The sequence below is a fragment of the Vulpes lagopus genome, chromosome 21 (genome assembly GCF_018345385.1).
Source record: "Vulpes lagopus strain Blue_001 chromosome 21, ASM1834538v1, whole genome shotgun sequence".
In the NCBI taxonomy this organism is placed as follows: domain Eukaryota; kingdom Metazoa; phylum Chordata; class Mammalia; order Carnivora; family Canidae; genus Vulpes; species Vulpes lagopus.
The window spans coordinates 2,138,714-2,165,932 of record NC_054844.1 but is presented as its reverse complement, the minus strand read 5'-3'; the positions used below and the strand labels follow the sequence as shown (position 1 = coordinate 2,165,932).

The 27,219-nt window shown below is 52.7% G+C and overlaps 1 protein-coding gene across 1 annotated transcript in view; it reads right to left on the bottom strand.

Annotated features, from left to right (window-relative positions):
- Window positions 1–2,352: 2,352 nt before the first annotated feature.
- CACNA2D4 (calcium voltage-gated channel auxiliary subunit alpha2delta 4) overlaps window positions 2,353–27,219 on the bottom strand; it is a 114,904-nt gene continuing 90,037 nt past the window's right edge. The window contains exons 27-38 of the mRNA XM_041736936.1: window positions 19,885–19,946; window positions 18,739–18,783; window positions 18,497–18,559; window positions 10,056–10,126; window positions 9,608–9,683; window positions 8,724–8,776; window positions 8,320–8,375; window positions 8,024–8,044; window positions 5,380–5,497; window positions 3,720–3,832; window positions 3,331–3,413; window positions 2,353–2,568 (exon numbers count right to left, since the gene is read on the bottom strand). Of these exons, the coding sequence (XP_041592870.1) occupies window positions 2,464–2,568; window positions 3,331–3,413; window positions 3,720–3,832; window positions 5,380–5,497; window positions 8,024–8,044; window positions 8,320–8,375; window positions 8,724–8,776; window positions 9,608–9,683; window positions 10,056–10,126; window positions 18,497–18,559; window positions 18,739–18,783; window positions 19,885–19,946 (866 nt within the window). The 3' untranslated portion in view covers window positions 2,353–2,463. The remainder of the gene's footprint in view (window positions 2,569–3,330; window positions 3,414–3,719; window positions 3,833–5,379; window positions 5,498–8,023; window positions 8,045–8,319; window positions 8,376–8,723; window positions 8,777–9,607; window positions 9,684–10,055; window positions 10,127–18,496; window positions 18,560–18,738; window positions 18,784–19,884; window positions 19,947–27,219) is intronic.

The following is a 27,219-nucleotide window of genomic DNA, read 5'->3' as shown; positions in this document are numbered from 1 at the left end:
AGGGAACTGCTTTACCTGAAAGCACTCCCAGTTATTAAATGGATCTAGTAGATAATTTGTCCCTGGTACTGAGGAAGGAGGATCTGACAGCTGCTTTGAGTTGTTGGTCATCCAAAGATATGCAGCATTTTTAAAAGAGATTTAAGATTCTGCCTACAGAATCTTGTCATTTATGCCTTTGGTTTTAACTTTGTTCATCTGAAATTGGTGATGGCACTCTAGCTTGAGCTAGGCTGCCACCTGCTGTCCTGTAGTGGTTAAAAGTGGTTAAAAGAAGAAAGGAAGACTAGTTTGGACCTCCGAAGCTGACAACAATATTCCGTCTTCCCAGGTGAAGAGCAAGGTTAGTTAGAAAAGTTAGTTAGTTCATTTCCTCCATTGGTTCTAAAAGTGATTTCCCAATTTGACAGTCTCCTCCTGGCCATTTAGAGGCATGGGGATGATGAAGCAAAACAAGGCTGGGAGCTGCCCCAGCACTTCCTAATCTTGGTTTTTAGATTACGTGGTCAAGGTAGTTGATGAATTTGCCTGAAAATGCTCTCCCTGGGTGGGCAAGGAAGATAGACCTTTCAAAAGACAGGATTGCTGTCCTAGAGATTGCTAGTGTCCTAAATTGAACACTAGCAGCCTGTGTCTGGGAGCCGGCAGTAGAGGTCAGATGCTGTTGGAGACTGGATATTTATTTTTTTTTAAAGATTTTATTATTTATTCATGAGAGACACGGAGAGAGGCAGAGACACAGGCAGAGGGAGAAGCAGGCTCCATGTAGGGAGCCCGACAGACTCTATCCCGGGGCCCCAGGATCATGCCCTGGGCTGAAGGCAGTGCTAAACCACTGAGCCACCCAGGCTGCCCTATAAATGGGGCTGTTAACGCCTATCTCACATGCTTGTTTTGAGACTAAATGTTGAAAGTAATGTCATATGATCAATAATATAGGGCATTTTACAAATACTGCAATGAATTCATTGTTCAGAATTGGCCCACTCTACAGGGAATTGGGGTCGTTTGCCGGCCGGAACTGGTACTTTGAGTTGTGGAGAGCTGGGAAGAAGGGTCACCCGAGGAGGCCCTGCGCACTGTCCATGCTTACCTTGGGGCTTGGCTAGGACCTCTTCATTGGAGGTTGGTTAAATTTAAAGCTCTGAGGCCACCTCAGAATTTCTACATGGTTCTGCCTAATTTTAATTGTTCTCACAGTGGAGGCTGCTCTCTCTCAGGTAGGGAGGGAGGAGAAAGCCCCAGAGCCTTGAGACCTTGGGGGGAGGGGTGCACCTGGGGAGAGCTCCCCTTCTGGTGCACTTTGCTGTGTATGTTGGCATGTTCCCCGAAAAGCCAGCCTTAGGCACAGAGTCAGGTGGTCTCTTTTGTAGATTAGTGGCTAGAAAAAGAGCACCATGGGCTCTGGACCTCCCGGGGAGACCCCTTACCACACCATTGTGAATGGCTGCTCTTCCCAGGCCTCTGCTTGGCTCCCACTATTCCTCCACCTCCCCCATTCTTACATCACCGTCTAGTGCAGCAGCTGTATATTTTACCCCATTGGCTTTTTCTTAAATGCAAAAGTTTCTATACATTAGCATTTTGTAAAGAGAGTTTTGGAAATTTTTAAAAGCAATAGTTTGCAGACGTGCCACAGTAATCTAAAAGGATTTAATACCTGTTCCTGTTTTGGGGTTTTCCCATTTCTCTTTACTTCCCTGCCTTCTGTCCGTCTGTCTCTCAAACACACAGAACTTGTTTGAGCAGCAGCTAGGAAATTGACTACCCTCCACCATGCACTCATTTTGAGAAAGCTCTGTCAGGTGGGGGTGTGTTCTTCATCTCATTTTTGTGGTTGGCCTCATCCTGCCCCTCTTAGTACCTTTAAGTTCTTGGATTCTATTGAAGACCAACCAGTTTCATTAGAAACACCTGACCCTTGGCTGGGTCTGGACTTGCAGAGAATAGATGGAATTAAATTCTCTTGTCTTGGGGCAGCCCGGTGGCTCAGCGGCTTAGCACCGCCTTCAGCCCAGGGCCTGATCCTGGAGACCCGGGATCGGACCCACATCAGGCTCCCTGCATGGGGCCTGCTTCTCCCTCTGCCTGTGTCTCTGCATGTATCTCGCCTCTCTCTCTGTCTTTCATGAATAAATAAATAAAACTCTTAAAAATTAAAAAAAAAATTCTTTGTCTTGGTCTAAGTTGAGCTTGTGTTGGACTCCTGAAGCAGAGGTAGGCAGGATGTGGGAGGATGCCCACTGAGACTCGGGGTGGATGGTACTAGGCACCCTGGAAGATCTTTGAGAAGTAGTTTCTGGTTCCATCCAGCAATCTCAGGAGGCAGTGTCCATTAGCCCAAGACTGAGATCAACAGTGACCTGGCCCAGGTGTAGTGAGGTGGATCCCATGCCAGGTGCTGACTCCTTAGAATGTTTCTGGAAGAATCATTTTGTCAAAACAGGTCAGATTGGGTTGGTGTCACTGCAGCAGCTGGAGTGGTAGCACCCAGGCACACAGAAGCAGCAGGAGCATGGGGAGTGAGGCTGAGGTGTCCGCAGTGCCACCACACTCTTGGGCGTTTTCCTGTGAACCCAGAGCAGAGATGAAACGGTAGCATTCAAGATGAGGCAACTATCCCAGCCAGAAGAAGCAAGGAATAGGGGGGGAGGGTGTGTCTCTGGGAATTAAAGCCAAATACCTGGAGAAAGAGAGGAGTTCTAGAAACCATCCTTTTTAGGTTACCTATCCTTTAGAGGGAAGGTAGAGGCTGTGCAGTCAGCCCAGAACTGGGCTCAAGCCTCTGCTTGTCCCTAGTCTTATAGGGGGCCATACTCTTAGAATCTGACTCTAGAGAAGCCATCAACTCTGGAAGCTTCTTTGATGTCAATTATGTGTGGCAGTCATATCGAGCAAAAACAATACCATGTATAAGGCACCCAGCTGGAGGCCTTAAGCTAAAAGCACCTTACATAGTGGGTACTAAATTAATGTCGGTCACCATTAGTATTGTGCATATCATGGTTTCCTATAACTTGTTCAGGTCATTGGGAGCTAAGTGCAGTAGTAATGGAGGCAATATGGGGAAGCTGTGTTTTAAATCACTGAGGGTCCGAACCCTGGAAAATTTGGCCCTCCTTGTGAAAATACCCTGGGATCCTGGTTGACTTCGTGTTTGCCTGCCATGGGCCTAAATGTAAATGCATGTGCAGGAATGTGTTCCCTTGGAGGTGCACATGTACAGCTGTGTTCATGTGGCCACTCAGATCTGCAAACGCACAGGGACAGTCCTAGAGCTGAGGATTTGGGGAAGCCCTTCCCCTATGCTCCTGTGCCCTGAGCCCTCACCTCTGGATGGAAGGCATGGCAGGAATCTGGTCTCCGGCGAAGCTTCTGGGAGCGCATCCTGTCACACTTGACAGAGGCGTTATGTGCACAATTCATTGTTAAGGCGGACACCTCATGACAGGAGCTGATTCTGGAGATTCTGGAGAGTAAGTTTGGGAAGAACCTACTCTTAGTGGGACCAGCCGCCTTGCAGGTGGCTTTCAAGGTCAGAAGACAGCGCCCAGGGGCAGGGGTGGCAGGGGAACAAGTCTCAATGCCCCGTGGAGGCGGGTGGAATGCTGGTGGTGAGGGAGGCTGACCTCAACCTCTCAAAATCTGAGCCCCTCAGCGACATCTCCCACACCTCCATCCCCCCCTCAGCCTGCATATCCTGGAGGTTGGAAGGATATATTTGACTTCTGTAGCTTCCTGCAGGACTGGTGGGAAGATGCTGCAGTCACAGGTGGGGTCTGTCACCAAGAGGAGAAGGTTACTACTGGGAATCTGTTGCATCACAAACATCCTGCAGCAAAGAGAGAAGTGGATTGTGGGCCTTCTCTATGGCGGGCATGACTTTGAGCTTCCAGGAGGAGAATTTCTGGAGATTTAGAGTGTGGCGTGGTGGTGGCAGGGGAAGGAGCAAGTACCATAAGGCAGGTCAGATTAGGGATAGCTGCAGGGACAGTCGTAGGCAGTGAATTTATTTTACCCACAAGCCTTTGCACTTATACTGCTTCCTCGCAGACTGGAGGTGAGGAAGTCCAAACTGCAATACGTTTGAGAGTGAAAGGTGTTATTAATATATGCAGGGATAACAGGCATAGATCAAGACTGCCCCAGACAAATAGGCATGTGTAGCTCTCCTTGCTTTGGGAGGTCGTGGTGGATGGAGCAGGCTGTGCTGGAGGGCGGCAGTGCTCAGGCTTGGCCACAAGGTGGCACAGTGCGCCTGCACACAGCCCTGGAGTCCTGCCAGAGGGAGGAAGTCCAGGATTCCGAGAGCCTGTTCTGCAGAGGCCTGGTGGCTTACATAACAGTAGCTGCCACTTCCTGAGCTTTTTCCTGTGGGGTGGGTGATCTCTCTCTCTCTCTCTCTCTCTCTCTCTCTCTCTCACACACACACACACACACACATTTAACCTTCACCACTCTGAATGCGGTTGGCATTATTCCTGTCTTGCAGATGAGACACAGAGGCTGGGGGGTGAAGCAGCTTGCCCAAGGTTACAGGCCAGGAAGCAGCAGAGCCAGCTTTTGAATTCGAATTTGTCTGAATTTGAATACTCTGAAGTCTGTGCCTTACACCAGACTATTTACCCACCATGACACACCAGCATGAGGTGGAAACGACCGTCCTGTGCCGCAGACTGAGGCATTACATTCTGAAGTAATCCGCTTGAGGTCTGGGGGTGTGAGGGAAGCCCCTGGTGAATGGCAAGGCTAGCTGGGTGGGCACTCTGGAGGAGGCCCAGGACAGAACTTCATGGGTTGGGAGGCCCCCAAGGTGGAGGTCGGGGTGGGAGTCAGCAGGAGAGACGTTTCTGTCAGGGCTCCCTGCGCTCTGGGGCCAGGGCTTGGCAGAGCCTGACAGATCTAGCTCCTCTCTAGCGGCCTGAGTCTAGGCGGGGGGCACACGGGGGCTCCGGGCCTGGGAGTGAGCTGACAGCGCGGGGAACCCTCCCGTAGCCCAGCCATCCTGAGAACATCCTCTGCACAGGCAGGTTTCTGAGGAGAGCTGACTGGTTTCTTTGCCCAGAGCCGTCCTTGCCTGTCCTGGCCTTGCAAGGGCTCGTGGATGCCACTGAGCTTCAAGGCCCTGAGCTGCTGTGGGCAAGTAGGTGAGTGTGAGACCCACACTGGACGGGGCGCTGGGAGAGGCTATGGGAGCCTTTCTTCTGGATGGGATGAGACTTGGTGGGTGGGCCTCCATCCAGCCTCGGGAAGCCGTCTCCCCAGAACCCCCAAGAGAGTGCCCTGAACCGTCCAGCGCCCCTGCCTTGGCCTGTGAAATGAGAAGCAAAGACTGTGTGAGCGAGGTTGGGGGTGGGCAGCACTGCTCGTGGGCCTTACTTCTGGCAGGTTCCGCACTCAATGATCCCGTTGGTCTCCTGGACGGCCGTCTGGTGCACAAACACAGGGTACTCTGTGTCGCATGGCTGCAGCGCGTCCTGTTTCTTGTGCTTGTGGGCTGCAGAGGGACAGAAGCACGGATGGGGAAAGGGCACCGGCCAGTTAGGAGGACCATCCTCTGGGGGGTGGGGGGTTTCAGCTTCGATCCTGCAGGTGCCACGACACACCCCTTTGTCCATGTGCACAGGCCTGGCTTCCTTGTCAGAAAGTTCTCAGGGTTCATCGAGGCCAGGTGGATGGAAGAAAGACAGGGAGGGAAAAAGGAGCAGGATAAATGGAGCAGACGGTGTCACAGTGGATGGGGCAGCAGGCAGGGCTCTGGGGGGCCTGGGGTCTCAGGTGTGTGACTGGTGCACTAGGCCCATGACCTTGGGAGAGCCCCCTCCTCTCTCTGGAAGCCTGCTCCTCAGTGTGAGCCAGCTGGTTCAGAGGATGGGTGCAAGTGGACCTCTTGGAGGCTCTGATCAGCACTGATATCTAGGGCCTGAGAGGAGAGCTGAGGCAGTAGGAGGGCCAGGGGTCCTTGGGGGAGATTTTGGTCTCTTAATCCTATCACCCCTCCCATTTATTGCATGTAGGTGACATCTCTCACAAGTCCAGCTATGGTGCTCTGCAAATGCAGCTCCTGGACAAGCCCTGGGACTGCTCCCTAAACCCTGTGGCCAGCTGTGAGCAGAGCACCAAAGGCTGAGTGCCGACTGCCAGGGCCTGGGACAGAGCCGGCAGGGGGGCTTCCAGTGCCTGATGCTGCCTAAACCCAGGAGACTGGGCTCGTTGGGGCTCCTTAGTGTCTATGGGGTGCACTGAGCCCACTCAGAAAGGGGCAAAAGGATGGAGTGAACAGGACTCAACAAGAGGAAGCGCTGAGGCCCTAGCAGCCCCATCCTAGAGGACCCACATTTGCTCCCTGAGGTGAGCAATAGCAGTGTTCTGTTAACACAGCACTTCTTTCTCTTCCAGGCACTCCTCATGCCTCTCCTTTTGCTCCCAGGGCCTATCTGTGGAACAGAGAGGTGGGCAGTCTCGCCCCATCTCAGTGTCACCTAGGGGTTCACAGGAGAGCTATAGGTCTGCTAAACTCCCAGACCCAGAAACTTCCCACAAAACCTTGAAGGTGAGCAGGGAGGCCAGTGTGTGGGCAGAGAAGTCCTCACGGGAAGAAGCATGATATTTAGTCTGGGCTTTTGCACACCAGACCTTCCAGGGCTGCTGCTGGGCAGCTTAGCAGGCTGGGCCCCCTCAGAATTGGAGAGTGAGAACTCTGGCTAAAGCCTCCAAGAGGCCTCTGGCTGGTTTTGTCTTTGCAGGGCCCAGTCACCCTGGCCTTGTCCCCCATCCCCTGTAGGGGCTGGCTCAGGGCTGGGCCTGTCACCTGAGCCATTTAGCGTGGGTGGGTTATCTCAGTGCCAGTGATAGTAACAGTACCAACCACAATAGGGTGGAGCAGGCGTCCACACAGCTGGGAAGGGCATCAGGGCCTCACTTGGTCCATGTCCTTTGACTCTGAGGCCTGCACTCTTTACTGAGTACATGGATGAGGGGCTGGACCAGGCCCCCTAGGCGGGAGGCAGAAGCTCCACCCACAGCTATCATGAGGATGAGAAATTCTGAACAAGTGGACTGGGGGAGGTCATTCTCTGCTTTTGCAAGATGTGGCTGCCAGCACAAAGAGAGAGACAAGGTGGCGAGCTGTGTCCCCTACCCTGTGTTCTCATGCAGAAGGGAGGAGGGACCAGTTCTAAATGAGTTGTGACACACAGTTCCTGGTTCCTGTCACAGACACCATCCGGAAGCCAAACTCTGGACAAAAATGTGGTGGGGAGGACAGCCTAGGCAGTGGAGATGTTCCAGAATCCCATGGAAAAGGCTCTGTTGACATGGAGGGGTTGAGCAAAATGGGTTAAAGTGAGACAGTCCTGGGTGGTAGGGGAACACCCAGGCTACTAGGAAGCCTGACTTTCTTTTACATTTACAGATCAAGTGGCTTCACTCTCTGCGGGGTACATTCCAGAGTCCTAGCTGGCTGGGAATGAGGACACCTCTTTGGTGTGTGGTCAGGACCATGGAGGGCACTGTCCTTGGACATAGGTCATAGGAGATATATTATCCCCAGAGGGTCCCAGTGACCAGACCAAGGCCTCCACCTGCCCCCCACCCCCACCCCCGAGTGCTTCTGAGGGCTCTGTGGACTTGTGAGCTGGAGGCACTGCTGTTTCCTGCTCCACAAGGAAACCTGGTGGCTTCTCACCTGCATGTGGGCAAACCACTGGGCCACATCACCCTTTTCTTTTTGGAATCATAAGTGATCTCACCCAAGGAGATTGGCTGGAGTGTTCTGTTTTCCCTGGGGTGGGGCTAATACTTGTGTGGGATGAGCTTGGGGCGACCCCCCACCCCTTCAGGAATGGCGCTTTAGCTTGGGAGAGGCCCTCTGAGTGAGGGGTGTCCCTGGATGAAGAGAGTTCAGTCTTCCTTGGATGCATGCCTGGGATGGAGGGCTGAGGACAGGCCCCTCTTGCAGTCCCTCCCAGCACCCCCAGGCTCCCCCCTCCCCACCCCAGACTCCTCAGTGAACACTACTTACAGTGATGGAAGACAGCTTTGGCTGTCCAGCACACAAGACCCAGCACAGGATGGGCATGATGTCACACAAGGGTGGGATGACAAAGGGTGGTGATGTCGCATGGGGTGAATGATGTCACATGGAGCAGTGGTGTCCCAAGATGGCATGATGTCACATAGAGAGGCGAGGGAAGCCAGGGATGAGGAGGATGCCATGAGATGTGAGCCATGGACTCTCCAGAGTCCCCCTCCCATCTGTCATCCACCCAGAGGTGACAGCTTTGTTAGTAACACTCCCTTTGCCATCTGTGTACTCACCCTCAGCCCCACTGTCCGCAAGCCAGGAGCCCCAGGCACTCCACTCCAGCAGGAGCCTGTCAGACGCAGAGCTGAATCTTGGAGGCCCGTGTGCCTCCCCACCTGGGTCCTGAGAGGGCTGGAGCACCGGAGCTCCCTGCTGGCCCCCGGTCCAGCCCCTCTCCTATAGGACACCCTCTCCCCTGCTTGAGGCTACTAGGTGAGCAGAGAGCCTTTCCACCTGGCAGCAGTGTGTAGAGGCCAGGCACCATAATGCCTCACCAGTTCCACCCAGGGACCTTGCCTGCCTCCTCTGGGGTTCTGGGGACCTCATGTCACTCCTGCTCAAAGGGCTCCCCTATGAGGCATGCCTGCATGACGTCCCCCCAGTCCCACCCCCTGTCCTAGCCACAGACCCCACTCACAGCAAGAGCTCATTCACCAGCCACCTGGTAGCAGTCAGGAGGGCAGAGAGTGGCTGGGAAAGAGAGGGGACACGTGGTTAAGCCCTAAGCCAAGGTTCTCCTCTGGGCACCGCAGTTAAGACCACAGCAGGTGGTAGTGGGAGTAGTGGGAGGGCTTCCCCCTCTTCCCCTCTGGCTGTCACCACCTGCCACCCCTGCCCAGCAGAGGGAGCATTTTACAACTGAATTATCTGATAAATTCCTATTGTAGGGCAGACTCTATGGGGTTAGGCCATGCCCATCCAGAAGACCAGGGAAGGGGGGATACAGTGGAGGAAAATTAGAGAGGGAGACAAACCATGAGAGATTCCTAACTCTGGGAAACAAAGGGTTGCAGAAGGGGAGGTGGGCTGGGGGACGGGGTAACTGGGTAATGGGCACTGAGGAGGGCTCGTGATGGGATGAGCACTGGATGTTATACTATATGTTGACAAATTGAATTTAAATACAATTTTTAAAATCCCTAGATAAAGGAATGAAAAAAGAAAATGTGAGAAACACACAAACACACACACACACACACAAGACCAGTCAAGTTCTCTTCCTGATGATCCACTTGGTGGTGTTTCTGGGATCCTTTGTAATAGGTGTGAAAGCACTAGTGAGTGAGGGTAGGGACAAAGCAAGAAAGGGGTGACCGTCTGTTTTCTCTGCCAGAGGCCTTGCTTCCAGGACAGATCTCTGATGCCCCAGAGAGAAGGCTTGTGTGCCTGGGGTGGGTGCAGGCTGAGAGGCTGAGTGCAGGGAGCAGGGGTGCCGGAAGAGGATGGACAAGACTTCCTGGTCAAAGTCAAGAGTGGGGTCTTGGGGTTGGCGGGTGGGGGAAAGGTCTGGATGACACTTACGCTGACCAGGGACTGGGCTGCACTGTGGTGGTGCCCCGAGGGTTTGCACATGGCCTGGTAGTCATACATGGTCACTCTGAAAATCAGAAACAGGATCTGGGGAGTCCAGGCCTCCCCACCCTCTCCCACACCCAGGGAAAGCTTGGCACATGGTTCTCTTCCCTGGGATTCCTGAGGGTTCATGAGTGAGGATGGGCAGGTCACACAATTCCATCTCTGCACTTTGCTTTAAAGCAAATCTGGCTTTCCTTCTAATGGCCCATGTGACCTTATACCCTTCTCTACCCTGAGTCAAGTCCCTGGCTTCAGAAAGGGTGCTTTAGGAGCTCTTTGGGGTTTTCACTCTGTGTTTTTGAGGTCAGGATCTTGCTATCTGTCGAGCCCAGTTAGCATCAGCTCCTGCCTTTTATTTGTGTATTCAGTCTGGGGAGAAGCATGTCCCACTTACTGGCTGAACACCCCCATGCTGAGCAGCTGGGTCATGAGAGCACCATCCAACTCCCCCAGGAATCTTCCCATCTGTGAGGGAGAAAGAGACACAGAGACAGGGACAGGAGAGACGGATGGATGGGGTAGAGGAGGGATGGGAAGGGGAAAGAGATAGGGAGAGACAGGAAGAGAGGGGGCAGGGAAGGGAGGAGGCAGAGAGACGGGAGGGAGGGAGATGAACAGCATAAAGACTTTTAAGTTTCTCGCATTAGGCCAGGCTCATTTCGGAGTTTGCAGACCTCAGCTGGACGTTGGGTTTCCCCTGCACAGCCCTTTCAACCAAATCAGGACTGTATCCGTTTGCTGGCTCCCTCCCCTTCAACAGGCTCCCTGGACATAGTCTCTATCTTAGTGTTTTCCAAATTCTAAAATGTAATCCATTAGTTGACCATGAAATCAACCTAGGGGCTACAACCAGATCTCTTTCTCTCTCTCTTTTTTTTAAAGGCACAGAATTCCTTTGAACAATTTGGTGTGAATTGTGTGTCATCAGGTTAAACAAGGTTTTGTGACACTTGATTTGTTGTATATGGTGTGTGTGTAATGTCCTAGATCAGATGTAACATTGTATCTTTTTCGGAGTCAGGGTCAAAAAAAGGTTCAAAAAGGCAGCCCTCCTCTCTACCTCTACAATTGGCACCCTTATCACCCAGCCCAATATGTTTGAGAATCTGGGGCTACCTTTTCCCCTCCCTCCCCACCACCCTCTCCCCTTCTCCCCAATTAATCAGTGTGCCCTGGGTTGACATTCACCTTCTGACACGTGGAGGTGACACAGTCCAGACCTTTGTGCTCCCAGCAGCCCATTCCACCCTCCTAACTGGGATCCCTCCCACCCCCAGTCCTGCTGCCAGATCACTCCTCAAACACAGCTGAGATTTAGTCTCTCTCTCTCTCTCTTTCCTAAAGAACAAAACAGGACCCTCCTTCCCTCTCATCCCTCCTTCATGACCCAATCAACCAGCTCTGGTGAGCACCGACCACTGGGTGCCAGGCCAGAGGGCATCCTCCAAGCCCCCAGAGCCCCTCCAAGTTGGCCGACACTTAAGCCTGCTATGCTCTGGCCTCAGACTGCCCTCCAGCCTCACCCCTACACTGACCTCCCCACCTGCCCCAGCCTCTTGCTTCTGCTGGTTTGTCAGCAGGGCAGATGGGAAAGAGCATAGACTCAGGTACTGGATTTTGAATCAGATCCTGGCCCCAGCACTGCCCACCATGTGGCCATGGGTCGGTGAGGGATAATGTGTGCCAAGCACCTGGCACACAGTGAGTACTCCCTATGTGTTGGCCCTATGGTAGGAAGCTGCTCTGGGCCTCGGCACTGCTCTTTGCCTTGGCAAGCCTTCCCTTCTTCATTGCAAGGAGCTTTTCTTGTTGTCCTCCTCCAAGAAGTCTTTCTTTCCTCACCTTCCCAGCTAAAGTTAAGGCCTCTCTGCTATGTACCCTGAAAGTGAGAGGCTGATGATCAAGGCATGAGGGGGTAGCCTAGGGAGAGCCAGATAGGACATGCAGGTTTGTGTGAGTTCTGTGCTCTCTTCGGCCAGAAGGCCCACCTGTTCTAAGGTCTGAGAGGCTTCTTGGAGCAGGGACAGAGCAGAGGACAACAGTGACAAGTTGAGGGCAGTTCAGGCAAAGAATAGGAAGTGGAAAGCTGTGAAGCATCCAGTCCCGCTGTTCTCCAAAACGCAGCCCTGAAGTCCTGAAGCCACCTGAAGTTTCTTAAGCTCAAGTGATCCCTCTCTATCAGCTGTGGGTTGCGTTTTGCTGTTCCAGTGACCAATGTGTGTGCGTTCCTGCCTCGCCAGACAGAGAGGTCCCACGGGGCAGATGTCTACCTCTCAGCTTCCCATAGACCACACAGGGTCTTGTTCATGGTTACTATTCAGTGCATATTTGCTGAAGGAATGTGTGGGCAGGGGAATGAATGAGGGGTGTCAGTATCCTCCATGGGAAACTGCGGCGGTGCGGAAACAGGGGTGCTGATGAGGCTGGCCCAGGTTCCCACAAGGCTGTCTGTCCCCTTTTCCCTCCAAACTCCGGGCTTAGCCACCGACAACCCTGCTGTGCAGACGCTTGATTCTGAGAAGCCAAGCTCTTGGACACTAGAAAAAAAATGTTCCTCCTCTGCGCAAACAACGTGACTTTCTAGGATATGTCACTCTGACAGCACATCACCTTCCCCTTCCTTGACTTGGGAGCATGGTGGCCGTGCGCTCCTTTACGGAACTACATTTCCCAGACGGCCCTGCGGCCAGGGCTGGCCAATGGAATGTGAGCCAGATTGCGGGGTGCGGGCGGCCTCCGGGATGCGGAAGGGGCCGGCTCGGGGGGCGGAGCGCCGCCCTCAGGGCTGTTGCTTCCGAGGAGCCTCGTCAGAGTGAGCCGGCGCCCGGGACCGTGGTGCCCCCGCAAGGCCCTGCGAAGGCGGCGTCCAGGCGCTCCGAAGCTGAGCGGGCACCCGCCTCCAGACCGGGTGTGGGGGCGCCCGCGGCGCGGCGCGGCGCGGCGGGGCGGGGGGCTCCGGGGGTCGGGCGGCCGGTGCCTTCTCAGTCTGCGCGCAGCAGGCAGGGCCCCACTCTTACAGGGGACAGGCCACAAATAAGCGATGGCCCTCGGGCGGCCTGAGCCCCGGGAGGCATCCGAAGGGCGGGGCCTCCTGTGTTTCCTGTCCCACGAGGCTGCAGTGCTCCCCCATGGAGGCCCTGCGGGGGAGCGGGGGAGCGGGGGAGCGGGGGAGCGGGGCAGCGGCGAGCGGCAGGCGGATGGGGCAGGTGCGAGACCGCAGAGGCTGCACAGCAGCCCCGGCCGAGGCTCCTGTGCACGCCGGTGCGTGCGGAGCTGCTGTCCCCGGGGAGGGGGAGGCGGCGTGGGGCCGCCCTGGCCTCTGGGGCGAGCCAGTGTCTAACAGCCTCACCAGGAACTGCCTCAGGTTCCCCTCTAAAAGCCTAAGGGGTGTGAGGATCAGTGAGTTACCAGAGTGAAGTCACTGTGCGGGGCTCCCCCAAGACCAATTTCCTTTCGTTCCTTCCTAGCGTAGAGTCCCACCGGCTCCCCTGAGCCACTCAGCCTCAGGACAAGTGCCTTCGGCCCCCAGGGGGGCCAGGGAAGCATGTGGAGGAGCGGGCGTTTGTACTGCTCCGGCCTCTGCCACCCGGGGCTGACCCCGGGGCACGCGACCAGCTGGGTTTCCTGTGCAGGCACCTAGTCTGAGCTGCCCAAGTGAGGCGGCCTTGACCCCAGGAAGGCTCTGCTGCCGGAGCCGGGGAGCCCGGGGAGCCCGGGGAGCCCGGGGAGCCCGGGGACGTGCTGAGGCAGGCAGGGGGAGAGGAGCGGGGCTGGAGGAACGTGGTCTCTCCCGCGCTGCACCCACCGTGCCCACTGCAACCGGAGGGACTGGAAGGCAGCCTGTTGTGCTGAGTGGGAGCACTTGGTGGGTAGGTGTGCGGGGAGCAGGGAGGGAAAAGGGGGTGCTGAGGAAAACAGGAGCTGAAGCTCAAGACAGGCACATCAGAGGCCGCGAGGGCAAGGGTTGGCCTGGTCTGAAGGCAAGCTCAGCATTTTGGACTGGGGGCAGAGAGAAGAGGGTGCTATGCCCTCTGAGAGATTCGCCTCCTCAGGGAAAGACACCATGACGGGGCATCTGATTTTCTAGCTTCGCTGCCCCAGGAGGTCCATTTTGAAGCTCTTCTGTGCAGGTGCTGCCCACAGGCAAATGATAGGACTTGGGATTTCCAAGTCCAGGGCGACAGATCCACTGTAAACACTACAAAGATCCATAGAGCCGTTGTCATTCTCTTGGCCCCAGCTGTCTGCTTCTCTTTCTGGGCCCTAGTAGAGGGCTGCAATCCTGTCATCTGCAGTTCTTTGTTATAAGAATGAGCCCTGAGCTGGAAGAGAGGCCCAGTGGGATCAAATGTCTAATCAGTAGGCCTGGAACACTACCAGGGCCTGGAGAGATCCAAGCCACCCCTCCCTCAAGCAGATCACAGATGGTGCCCTGGGGCTTCAGCAATCACTGTGTGCTGGGCCAGAGGGCCTCAGTGAGGAAGGGCTGGGAGGGAAGGACTTTGGGAAGAATCTCTGCATCTGGAGCACTGGCAGTCTTCTCTCCCTGGGCCTCTGGATGAACCTTGGCAGGGACAAGGGGTAGCCTGGACCTTCTGGCACATTAGCCGGCATTAAGGCCTAGGCAGTGGTTCTCAGATTTCATCACACATCAGAGTCATCAGAGGGCTCATCACAGCATAGCTGGTGGGCCCCATCCCAGAGTTTCTGATTCCCTTAGTCTGGGTAGGGCCCAAGAACTTACATGTCTGTTAAGCTCCCAGATGCTACTGATGCTGCCAGTCACCCCACCAGACACTGAGGCTTCCGGATAGGAGGGGCAGGGAGGGATGGATGAGTTGGAACAGGGGCCAGGCCATGTGGTCTTGACAGCACTTTGGGTGTGTTTGGGGAGGGGTAGCAGTTCGTGGTAGGGTGATTCTCACAAATGACTCTCGATGGTCCCAGCCTCTTGGTAGGTTGGACCTAGTAACTGGCTTCTAGTGAATAAAATAAAGTGTAAGTTATGGGATGTCATGTCTGAAATTAGGTTCCAAAAGGTGACTTCCACCTGCTGCTTTGTGAGCTTCTCTGCGGAGAGGCCCACCTGGTAATTGCCCATGCAAGTGAACTTGGAAGCTGACCCTTCTCTAGCCAAGCCTTGACATGACTGCAGGCCTGGCTGACACATTTCTTTCAGCCTTATGACAGACCCTGAGCCAGAATCAGCCAGCAAAGCCACACCCAGGAACTGTGGGACAGTCAGTCAGGTGGTTTTAAGCCACTACACGTTGGGGTAAGTTGTTACATAGCACTAGATAACTGTTACAGAATTGCTGAATGAATGAGTTAAAATAAAAAGCAAAACTGGGAGGATAGACAGCTGATCTACAGCATCAGTACTAGGCTCTCCACCACGGGGCTTCCACTCCCCTTCCAGTCCAGCCCTTGCCACTGCCAGGCCTCATATTTAGGCCAGTTGGACTTTCTACACTGTGACTAGGTATCTGCTGAGTATTGGGCATCGTGCCAGGGGCTGCTGTACTGCTGGCCTCTCCGGCCTGGGTATCACTCCCTTTCTTGCCGTCTCAGAACCCGACACAGCTCAGGTCGCTAGGTCAGAGCTGCCCGGAGTGAGCAAGGAGGGACTCTCTCAAGATACTGCAGAGCTCTGGCACCAGCCTTGGAGTTTAATCCAGGTGTCAGGATGTCTGGCCTTGGCAGTCAGGGTCCTGAAGGCATCGGTTGTAATTTCTAGCCATGTGCAGCAAAGTGAATGAACTCTACCCTGAGCAGCAAGAGTGGCCTGGGGTCAGGGTCCAGGCGGGAGGATAACTGCCCAGGAGACTGGGACTTCCAGCCTGCTGCACCCTCCAGAACAGGCCATTCTCCCTGCACTCACCCATCCTGCCCTACAAATTCTCAAGTTCCATCAAAACCTATGTTTCTCTAGGTTGGTTCCCCTCACCATCAGGTCTTTTCTAGAAACTTTGTCCCCCTCACTGTCACTGCTCTTCACTTGTATTTCTAAACTCAAAGTCTAGCTTTTCTGTAGCTAGGTTACTAACCTCATCCTGCAGCCTCAATTTTAACTCCAGGTTAAAATGAGATGGTAGTGGTGGTGTGTTTATGGGGGGGGGGGTGTCCCTCCTGGGGCCTAGAAGTTGGGGGAGGGGAGGGGAAGCAATGTGGTGTCAGAGGCCAAGGTAACCACACATAGTGCTGGCTTGGGATTCTGGGGGAGCTTCTGGAAGCTCCTAATCCTATTAAGAAGATTAAGTTTCTTTTCATTTATGCCCTACTTCATTCTACAAAGGACTTGGGATAGCTTTTAAAACAACATACAATGTAATAATAGTTGAGAAAATAGGGGTAAATAAGCTAAGTAAACACATATTTTATAAAATATAAGTCTGAATAAGTTTCCAATATTATCCAGAGTTGTACCCAGTGATACTATGATTTGTGAAGACATGTGAGCAAATGTGATTTGGGTAGAATAGGACCAAAGGGGCTCAGTGGGTTATGCAAAGAGCCCCTTGGGGGCTGCCTGTCATTAAGATGGCCCTGCCCGCCTCTCCTGTGCCAGGCTGATTTCCCTCCTGGCTTCCCTCCCTGCAAGGCTGGCTGGGCTGCCTCTTGAGCAGGGTCAGCAAATAATGGTCGATGTGCCAAATCTGGCTCGCCACCTATTTATGTCAGCCCTTTCTATTTTCAAATGGCTGGAAAAAAATAAAATGAATAATATATTTCATGACACATAAAAGTTATATAAAATTCCAATTTCAGTGTCCATAATTAAGTTTTATTGGAACAAAGCTATGCTTATCATTTATATGCTGTCTATAGTTGCTTCTGCACTACACTAGCAGAGCAGGGTAGTTGTGACGGAAGCTGTCTGGCCTGAAATGCCTAAATCCACACTCTCTGGCCCTTTCCAGGAAATGTTTGCTGACCCTGGCTCCAGAGCACCTGTCTCCAGGCTTGGCTGCCCTCCTCCCCTCCCCTTCCACACTCTCTCCGGCCCTTGAAAGCCAACAGCACAGGCACCTGCAGGCAGGGCAGGCTCCGCTCCCCAGGGCAGCAGGGGTCAACACAGGAGTGATGGGCAGCATCAGATCCTCTGGCGGCCTTATCGCAACCACTGGTGCCTGCCTCTGTCATTACCCACTCCCCCCACCCCGAATGATGGACATATGCTAAAATGCACTGGTGCTCTGTCCAGGGGAGAGGGACATGGCCAAAGGTAGCATGAGAGGGACAAAGAGGAAAATGATGAGCAGTTCAAAGATGACAGGAAGGCCAGCCCACCCCCAGCTCCCACCAGGAGGACAATGGGTAAAACTGGCTTTCTCTTCACCAGCGCTTCTGAGTAAAGCTCTCAAGGGATCAGACTCCATGACCCACTTGTGCCCCTTCCTCTGTTGCCCTCTTTCCCACATCTCCTTCCTGGTTGCTGCCCTGGTTCCTGCTGTAGCCCCTGGCCTCTTCAGACCCTAGCCCTGCTCCAGAGAGGCCAGAGCACCAGCTGTGTCCAGCCTGAAGGCAGCCACAGCCATGACCTCATCCTGTGGCTCTGCCAGCACCCTGGGACTGAATCTCAGGGCGAGGAGGAGCTGAGAAATCACATAGTACAGCTCCCCTATTTCAGAAAAGAGGAAACTGAGGCACAGACAAGTGAAGCTGCTTGGACAAACTACATATCGAATTAATTCAAGGCCCACCCTGGAGCCGATACCATATCCCTTCTCTTAAGGCTCAGGCTGGAAGCCATTTCAGTACATCTGGCTTGTTTCAAGGAAATATTTCAGGTGAATATATTCAGGTTTGGTTCAGATTTGAATAGCCTTATTTTTTGGCTGCTAAACAAGCCATTAACTTGGGGGCCCAGTGTGAGGCTCAGCAAATACAGAATTATGATTGTGCTTTCTCCTCTGCCTTTCTGAGCACATGCAGGGGTCAGGGAGACGTCTGTGTGCCCGAGGGAAGGCTCGGTGTGCAGCCAGGCTATTGGATGAAAGAGAATTGCCTCCATTCCATATCCCCCCTAGCAAACTGAGGGTCGGGCTCAGGATTTTCCTCATGGGGGTTCTAGACAGGAAGGGAGCTCAAAGTGGGAGAGGCTTGGCCCTTCTAGCCCCCATGGAGATAGGAGGGGAGGCTTCTATGGTCCCCCCAAGTTCACATATTGGAAGCTTACCCCAACGTGAGGGCAAAAGGTGGGGCCTTTGGGAGGTGATTAGATCACGAAGGTGAGGCCATTCTCAACGAGACACCCCCCCCCCCCCCCAGAGATCCCTTGCCCTTTGCACCATAGGAGGACACAGTGAGAAGTCTGTGACCCGGAAGAGGGCACTGCCCCAGACACAGGGGCTCTGCTCTCTGCCTTCTGGCTTCCGGAACTGGAAGAAACAAGTTCCTGTTGTGGATGAACCACCGCGGAGCGGCCCAGAGGGACTAAGCAGAGTGGGAACATGATGGAGGGCAGTGGGATGAAGAGTCCCAGGGTGCTTGGACTCTGGCAGGAGGCTCCCTACGGCCACACCAGTCAGGGGGCACAGCCCAGCACAGGACACACGGGACCCTGACGTAGTAGCTCAGCTGGACAGATTCCCTACCACCCATTGGATGAGGCCAGATTACTTAGAGACAAAATAAAGAAGTAAGATGTTCTCTAAGTGGAAAAGTATCTGAACTTTGCGATCTTGAAATACAGACTTGGTTTCAGGAAGAGCTGGCGCTTTCTTCAGACTGTGTCCTCCACCCTGAGCCAAGACTGCTTCTCAGCCCTTTCCTTGCTTGGCCGGGCTGTGGCAGGACTCTTCCCCTCCCTAATTCCGCTTCCCGATACCTTACCTCCTGGGGCCTCTCTGAGACCAGGATGAACCCATTGTTGTCAATGATGAAGCAGTCCAGCTCCTGGGGAGAGACCCGGAAGGAGGTCATGGTCGGGCCCTGACCGCTGCCCCCCCCCACCCCGCAAAGGTACCCTCCCGAGCCCAGTGCTGCAGGGAAGGAGGGGAGCTGGCCCCGTGGGAGGATGCGGTGGAGGGGCCCGTGACTCCCACTCTCCCCCTTCACCCTGGGGAGGAACTTACACTGTCCTGGCAGCTCTCCAGGCACGGCTCCTCCACAGCGCTACACTGGAGAGAAGAGGAGGAACTGTAAATGGGGTATGAGTGTGTCTACACAGCAGGCAGGCAGTGTGGGAGCTTGCCGGAGTGGTGTGTGCATTACCTCTGTGTGGTGTATTTATGTGTGGAGGTGGTGGATGTGTGTTCGTGGCACACTTCTGCGTGTGCCTACATGTAGACTGTACATGTTTGCTGTACATCTGTGTATGAGAAGTGCGGTAGGGATGTGGTGTGTATTGTACATGTAGGGCACATGTGTGCCATGTGTGTGTGATGGTGGATGCATGTGGGTGGGGTCAGGGCTTGGAGAGGCAAGCCCTCGCTGGCCGCCAGCAGCCCAGGCACCCAGCTTCAGCCTTGTCCCAGGGAGTCCCAGCCCCGCAGCCCATGCGCCAGAGTTGGAGGTCAGCCCCGTGGCACCGGAAGCCTCATAGGGTGGCTTTGGAGCCTCCTGTTCTTTGTGATCCTGCATGATGTGGAGGGTGACCCCAGGTTATGGGGCCAGGATCCTACCCCATTCCACTCCCTCCACAAGAGAAATTTTGTGGTTTCCCATACCTGCTCCAAGTGAGGGTGCAGCACAAGCGTCTGGGACCAGGGAATGGAGGAGCAAATGATGCTGGAGGAGCTTGGGGCAGCTCCTGGGGAGACTCAGGAAGCACAGAAGAGCCCAGTGCAAGGGCTCTGGGGAGTTGGGAGTGGAGGTGGGGAAGGAAGGGAGGGGTGGGGTAGGAGGAAGGGGGAGGTGCGGTGGGAGGCACTGTGGATGGATGGTAGCCCAGGCCTGGGGCTTGGCTAGAGGGATGGAGGGGCACGTTCTCCCCGCTCAGCCCAGTGGGGCAGGGCAGGTGGGAATACTGTGTCCTGCCTGCTCCTGGGTCTGAGCAGAGAGAACGCCCCTGGTGAGGAAGGCCAGGAGCAGAGGTGAGGCCGTAAGCAGAGGCACGGGGGACCTGAGACAGGCAGAAAAGAAAGGGATCCAGGAGGTGGGATGCGAGGCAGTGTGGCCACCTGAGGGAGCCAGGGAGCCTAGGGAGCCACGGAGCGGGCCCTCCTCACCGCGGAGCTGTCGGACAGTCCTCTGGCCCTGACCTGGCGCATCACACCCACCTGCCAGGTCGCTGCCCAGAATGTGCGCTGCAGGAACTCCAGCCTCATTTGGACGCCCACCGCTACAAGGAGGTGGGAAGAGGGAGGGCAAGTCCGTGGATGTGTTTTTGGGGAGGGGGTGGTGGGAGGGAAAAGACAATGAGACAAAAGAAAATAGATTCCAGTTAAAGAGAGGAGGTACATCAGCAGGAGCCCAGGGGAGAGCCTAGGAGCTGAGTCAGATGGTAGCCTGTGAGAGCCAAGGCTCTGGTGGGGGGTGGAGGGGAAGCAGACAGACTGGTGGCTTCTGTCTCACCACAGGTGAGAAAGACAAGGGCCCAGGTTCTAGAGAACAAAGAGTATGGCACTCATGCTCAGATCTTGAGAAGCTCAAAGCAGGTGTGCTAGGCATGTCATTCTCCCCTTTCCAAGTATGGAAAGATTGAGGTAGAGAGACTGAGCCATCTGTTCAAGGTCACAGGACCAAAAGTGGTGGGCTGAGACTGGAATTCAGGGCCTCTCATGGGGCTTTCTAGATTTCATACCTGACAACAGCCTCTCTTGTACCCAATCCCTGCCCTAGGTCTCCCCCACTTTGTAAGAAGGCTCCCTCCTTGCTGAAAGGTGCAATCAGGTTTACCCAGGTTTGTAGGTAGGTTCCAGAAAAACCAGAGATGTTACCAACTGGCAAAAACTACCCTTTGATGATGCCACTTATGAGGGGCTACCCATGCCTCTTTAGTTCCCAAATAGGCTTGCAGGACACAAGCTAGATCTCACAGGCTAAGAGAAATCTGAGGTCAGAGAACATAAAGAAAAGGCAGGTTATATTGAAAAGAAAAAGAACGGAAAAACTAGGTCGACTTCCTACTGTCTGGTATAATAACATCGAAAATTTTGAGTGCCAGGCACCTTCACATCCATAAGCTTATTTCATCCGCACAGCAGACCAGTTCTATTCTTATTGGGGCTTCACAGCAGAGGAAATGGAGGCTTGCAGAGATTACCTGCATGTCACTCAGCCCAGAAAGACAGAACCAGGACGAAGCTGCATCGGTCTCTAAGGCTCTTAACCTCTCTGTTCTCCAGGCCTGACTTGGGTCCCAGCGGTCAGAAAGGAGCTGGTGGGCATGGGCCAGCACTCTCCCACCTCATCTGTACAGTGGGAGTGGAGCTGGGTTCCTGACTGCTCTGCCACATTCGTGAGACATTCTAGTCACTTCGATGACCACTCAGTGGAAAGATTTTCCTTTTTTTTTTTTAATTAATTCATTATTTTATTTATTTATTTTTATTTTATTTTTTATTTAAATTTTTTTTTAAAAGGAAGTGATGTGTTACTTTTTTAAAGGTTTTATTTATTTATTCATGGGAGACACAGAGAAAGAGAGACAGGTAGAGACCCAGGCAGAAGGAGAAGCAGGCTCCATGCAAGGAGCCCGATGTGGGACTCGATCCCGGTACTCCAGGATCATGCCCTGGGCCAAAGGCAGGCGCTTAACTGCTGAGCCACCCAGGGATCCCCTTTTTTAAATTTTTTAAATTGGAGTTCAATCTGCCAACATATAGCATAACACCCAGTGCTCATCCCGCCAAGTGCCCCCCTCAGTGCCCGTCACCCAGTCACCCCATCCCCCTGCCCACCTCCCCTTCCACACTACCCCTTGTTCATTTCCCAGAGTTAGGTGTCTTGTGTTTTGTCACCCTCACTGATATTTCACTCATTTAGTGGAGAGATTTTCTGTCTTGGTCATTCTGACTTCCCCAAACTCAGCAGCTGGCCCTTCTAATGGAACTGGAGTTCAGGTGCAGAGATACAGAATTGCATCCTTTTGTTTTTTCAGTATAGAATGATCCTAGACAAGTTTGATAAGAAAAAAAAAAAAATGAGACCAAGGAAGGGCCAACGGGCCAGAGTTCTGACCCTGGCTTGGCCTGAGCTGTGATCTTTGGAGTTGTTTCTTCAGTTCTAAAATCCATCATACTTATATGTGCCCTAGGAAGGAGTATAAGGTTGTTGAGGCTGAAAAGGATAATTGGAGAATTCTACACTAGAGCTTTGGTTCTTTAACTTTGGCATATGTTAGAATCATCTGGAAGGGAGTGCCTGGGTGGCTTAGCCTGTTAAGTGCCTTCAGCTCAGGTCATGATCCTGAGGTCCTGGGATGGAGCCCCAAGTGGAATCAGGCTCTCTCTTCAGTGGGGAGTTTCCTTCTCTCTCTGCCTCTGCCCCTCCCCCTGCTTGTGTGCTCTCTCTCTCTCTCCAATAAATAAATAAAATCTTAAAAAAAAAAAAAAAGAATCATCTGGAAGGTTTGTCCCTGTCCCAGACAGAGTCTCTTATAATGTCTGGGGGTGGGGCCTGAGAATTTGTATTTCTAAAGTGCTCCCAGATGGTATTGATACTCTTGGTCCAGGAACCATGGTTTGGGATCACTGTTGTACAGCAATGCTGTCTGATTGAACTTTCTGAAGTACTGGGGCTGTTCCAGCTCTGCACTGCCTCATACAGTAGCCACGAGTCACATGTGGCTATGGAGTCCTTGAAATGAGGTTGTTATGACTGAGGACCTGAATTTTAGATTTTTTATTTAATTATAATTAATCTAAATTTAAATAGCTACATGTGGCTGGTGGCCACCATATTGGATAATGCAATTCTAGGGGGTCATATGGATTTACAGATGATGGTTCCATCATCTGAGAGGCCCTGAGAGGGCCTGAGAGGCCCTCACCTCCCTTGGAGTCTCATGGCAGTTCTATGGCTAGAACTATGGCTAGCCTTCTAATTTTTTTTTTTAAAGATTTTATTTATTTATTCATGAGAGACGCAGAGAGAGAAGCAGGCTCCATGCAGGGAGCCCGATGTGGGATGTGGGACTCGATCTTGTGACTCTAGGATCCTGCCCTGGGCCTAAGGCAGGTGCCCAACTGCTGAGCCACCCAGGCATCCCTATGGCTAGCCTTCTTGAATAGGTCCCATAATATGGGAAGTTGAGTTCTCTCTGCACTTCTTTGTTGCTTCAAGGTCCAATGGCTGAAAGGAGTGGGTGGGAAGGGCACAGGTACATAGACTTCTTGGTCCTGACCAAAACAAAAGACACATGGACACAGCACATGATCAACACATGAGGCTCATGCTGGAGGGCCCAGTGCTGGTTGTCACATTCCTTTCTCTCTCTCATGGTTCCCTCTAACCCCGCAGGGGGCTCCTCCTCAGTGCCCTGCCCCCCCTTATTCTTCCTTTTAAGATCATCCTTGATACTCACTTTAGATAATTGCTACAGGTGAACCTGTAGAAAAAGGCTGAGAGAAAGAAGAGGCATCTTCTACAAATTGTGAGAGAGGAGTCACATTAATGCTCAGAATGATCAAATCTTTGGGATTTAGGAAGGCTGATTTACCCGTCCTTGGCTTCCATGGCCAAAGTGCTTTCAGCCTATTCCTAGAGGAAGACTGACTCTCTACCGGTGTTCAGAGCCAAGGTGCCTAGAATCATGACATTCCTGAGCTCAGAAAAGTCTATGATTCTAACAGAGTCTCGAGATGGTGGGGGTTAGTTTTTCCCTAATGAGACAGGGTTTTGAGGCTCTTGAATAGAAATAGGAGGAGTGGGGAGCAAAGCAGATTCTCTTCCCCTAGGTTCTCTCTGCTGGTGCATAAGCTCCTCTGAGGTCCTTCACCATCCGGGTATCCTTTGCAGAACCTAGGACATTCCAGCTGCTAACTGCATCTCCACACTTGAGTCACCAAGAACTTTTCAAGCTTCACATGTTTGAAACTGAACTCTGGGGACACCTGGGTGGCTCAGCAGTTGAGTGTCTCTGCCTTTGGCTCAGGTTGTGATCCCAGGATCCCAGGATCAAGTCCCACATTGGGCTTCTTGCAGGGACCCTGCTTCTCCCTCTGCCTGCATTTCTGCCTCTCTCTATGTTTCTCATAAATAAATAAAATCTTAAAAAAAAAAAAAAAAAAAAAAACCAAAACTGAACTCTGGATTTCCTCTCCAAAATGTGACCCTTTTTAAGATTTCATCATTTGGGGCATATTCTACTTAATTGTTAATCATTTTTCTTCATCCCACCCAAGTTCTGTAGGCCTGATTCCAAAACATCATGCTGGGATGCCTGGGTGGCTCAGCAGTTGAGCATCTGCCTTCAGGTCAGGTCATGATCCCAGGTCCCGGGATCGAGTCCCACATTGCGCTCCCCACAGGGAAGGCAGCTTGTCCCTCTGCCTGTGTCTCTGCCTCTTTCTCTCTGTGTCTCTCATGAATAAGTAAAATATTTAAAAACAAAGAACAAAAAAACAAAACACCATGTCTGTCTGCTCCACCCTCCCCTGCTACCACCCTGGGCCAACCCAACATCTCTCATTTGGATTAATGGGCTAGGCCCCTAGGCAGCCTCTCTGTTCTCCAATAACCATGACAGTGATCTTTCTGAAGATCAAATTATGTCACTCCCTTGCTTAAGGCCTTCTAATGCCTTTCCACTGCTCTTGGAACAAAAATCTAAACTCCTCTGTAATATGGCCTCAAAACCCACAGAAGCTGGCCATGCTCTTCTCTCTGATTTCAACCTGAATCATCTTCTCCCTCAAACATGCTAATCTTGGTCCCACCTAGGGCTTCTGCATCAGCTGTCCTTCCTTCCTGGAATGCTCTTCCCTTAGAACTTTACATGGCTGGCTCCTTCTTGTCATCAGATCTCAGCCCAAACATCACCTCCTAGAGAGGCTTTCCCTGACCTCTCCTGATAGAGCAGCCCACCCCTTCACCCTTCATTCTAATTTCATCATTCTTTTTAGTTTCTCAGCAATATGATTTATTTATTTTATTCTCATTTATTGCCTCTCTCAACTTATTGGCGTGCGGGCTAATATCAGGCAAGGGGGAGTGAATTCTGATCCCTTGTACCTAGCATCGTACCTAACACATTGTGGGGCTCCAAAAATATTTTTTGATTTAAATAAATTAATATTTGTGAATTCCATTGAGCCAGCTACTTGACCGGAAGCAAATTCTCTAAGCTCTCTCAGTCTCGTCCCTTACTTTTAGTATTCAGGTCCATGCTGAACTCCTTCCTCCCATAGGGAGCCTTACCTTCTTACAGATCTGGACTTGAGACCCTGAGATGTAGCTGTGCTCTGATTCCCTGAAGGCTTAGGAGGGGACTCACTAAGAAACAGGAATTTCAGGTGAGAGACCAAAAGAACATGGCAGGAAGCACTAGATCCTGACAGCAGGGGTTGGGACGGAATGAGGGAGGTAGTGGGGAGCATGGGAGCGTCTTCAACAATACACTGTCTGTCCTGCCATGCTGAATGGCTTTCATCATTTCAAATCCTGTTCAACTCATGCCTTACAACCCAAACTGTACTCTTCCACCCCAGACACTGAGAGAGCCCAGCCATCTCTCCTGGGAGACCTGCTAGGGTGGCCCTAGGGTCCCAGTACTGCTTGCTCAGGTTGTCGGCCCTTGTCAGAACCTCATTGGACCCCCATCTCAGGGGCACTGCCAGGCTGGCCAGCCTCCCTCCCAGTCCCTCCTATCAGCCTGCTGTGTGTAGGAGATAATGCCTCATGGTATAATGTTTGCAGACATGCTCAGAACTCATGGTGAAGAGAAATCCAAGCAAAGGGGTGGGGGGAATGTGAGGCCCCTGGCCTTTCTGGGCTGCCTCCTCCAGTGGGTTATTAGGATACATACCCACCCCCCATGTGTCATTGTTCCTTGTTTCACAGCCTGATCTTGGTCCCCAGGTCCTGCTATGATCTGATAGAGGGGAACAATGATACCCTCTTCCTCCTGCCCCAAAAGTGCCTGTCCCTTTCCCTCCCCTGGGCCTCCTCTTGCCTTTCCTTTCTCCCCTGCCTCTGCACAAAGGTCTCTGCCTCTCCATGATGATCTCGTGCCTTCCTCCAAAGCAGCTTTTCTTTAAGATCTACTTGGCTGTCAGACAACCTAACAAGAGTCTCAATAAGGCCAAAGGCAGCAGATGGCTTATCAAGATGCACCTTTTTGCTCAGAGTGTTGGCTGTCACCTTGGTGCTGCTTTGTCATCACAGACAGCAAAGCAAAACAGCTATGTGCACATGCAAACACATGCCCATGCAGGGAGAAGAGGTCCCTGTCAGGAGCCACGCTCCCAGGGGTCACCACCTCTGCATTTTACCCCCTTGCTCTCATATCTACTTTGTCCTTCCCCCTTCTCTGCCCTGATAACTCACCCCAGAGACTGTTTAACTGATCAGGAGCTGGGAGGTTAGGAGGAGCCCATCTTTTATGCTACAAGCTGGGGAGCCAGCAGATGCTCGAGGTCATAGAGTGCCAGTAACAGAAGGGAGACCAAAGATCTCAGTCATTCTACTTCTGCATTCTACAGAGCAGGAAACCTAGGCCCAGGGCTGTCAGGTTCATTAACTAACTAATAGCTAGTTGATGAGCAACAGAGTCTAGACTCACCCTGGGTCCCCTGATGCCTAGGGTTAGGCTCTTCCGTTTTATCCCTCATTCAGCTGACAAGAAGGCACTGGGGCATGGGAGAGGCAGAGTCCCTCTTCTGGAACAGCTCATAGTATATGACAGAAGAGAAACCACATCACAGAAAGCTGGTATACGTTTTCTGTGGTAAGAATCACAAGGGTGGGCAGCCCGGGTGGCTCAGCAGTTTAGCGCCGCCTTCAGCCCAGGGCCTGATCCTGGGGGTCCGGGATCGAGTCCTACATCGGGCTTCCTGCATGGAGCCTGCTTCTCCCTCTGCCTGTGTCTCTGCCTCTCTCTCTCTCTCTGTCTGTCTCTCATGAATAAATAAATAAAATCTTTAAAAAAATAAAAGGAAACATCACACTATTAAAAAAAAAAAAAAAAGAATCACAAGGGTGGCCCAAAGAAAGGCTATAGGTTGCAGAGTCCTATAGTCCTATAGGACTATATGTGCTATAGTCCACAAGTCTGTGGACTAGTCAGGGAGACTTCATAAAGAAGGTGACTTTGCAGTTGGGTTTTTAAGAAGGGGAGGCTACCCATGGGGAAGGAGAGTGTTCCAGACTCAGGGAAGGAGCTGGAGAAGCAGAGGTCTGTTTAGAGGTAAGTGGGTGCAGTTAGCTTGAAGGGCAGGATGCATGTGACAGCTGCATAGGTGAGAGGTAGGGAAATCCCAGGAGGTAGAAGAGGGTCTCTCTCTCTCTCTCTCCTCCTGGGACAGCAGTCTGAGCCCTGGCTGCTGTGTTGACAGGTGCAGGACTGTCTGTCAGAAGCATCCTGAGTCAAGGGAGTTTTTTGACCTGCTTCCGCTTCCCCCCTACATCCTGAAGGTGAATCCCCTTGAGGGATCCAGCAGGTGGAGTGGAAG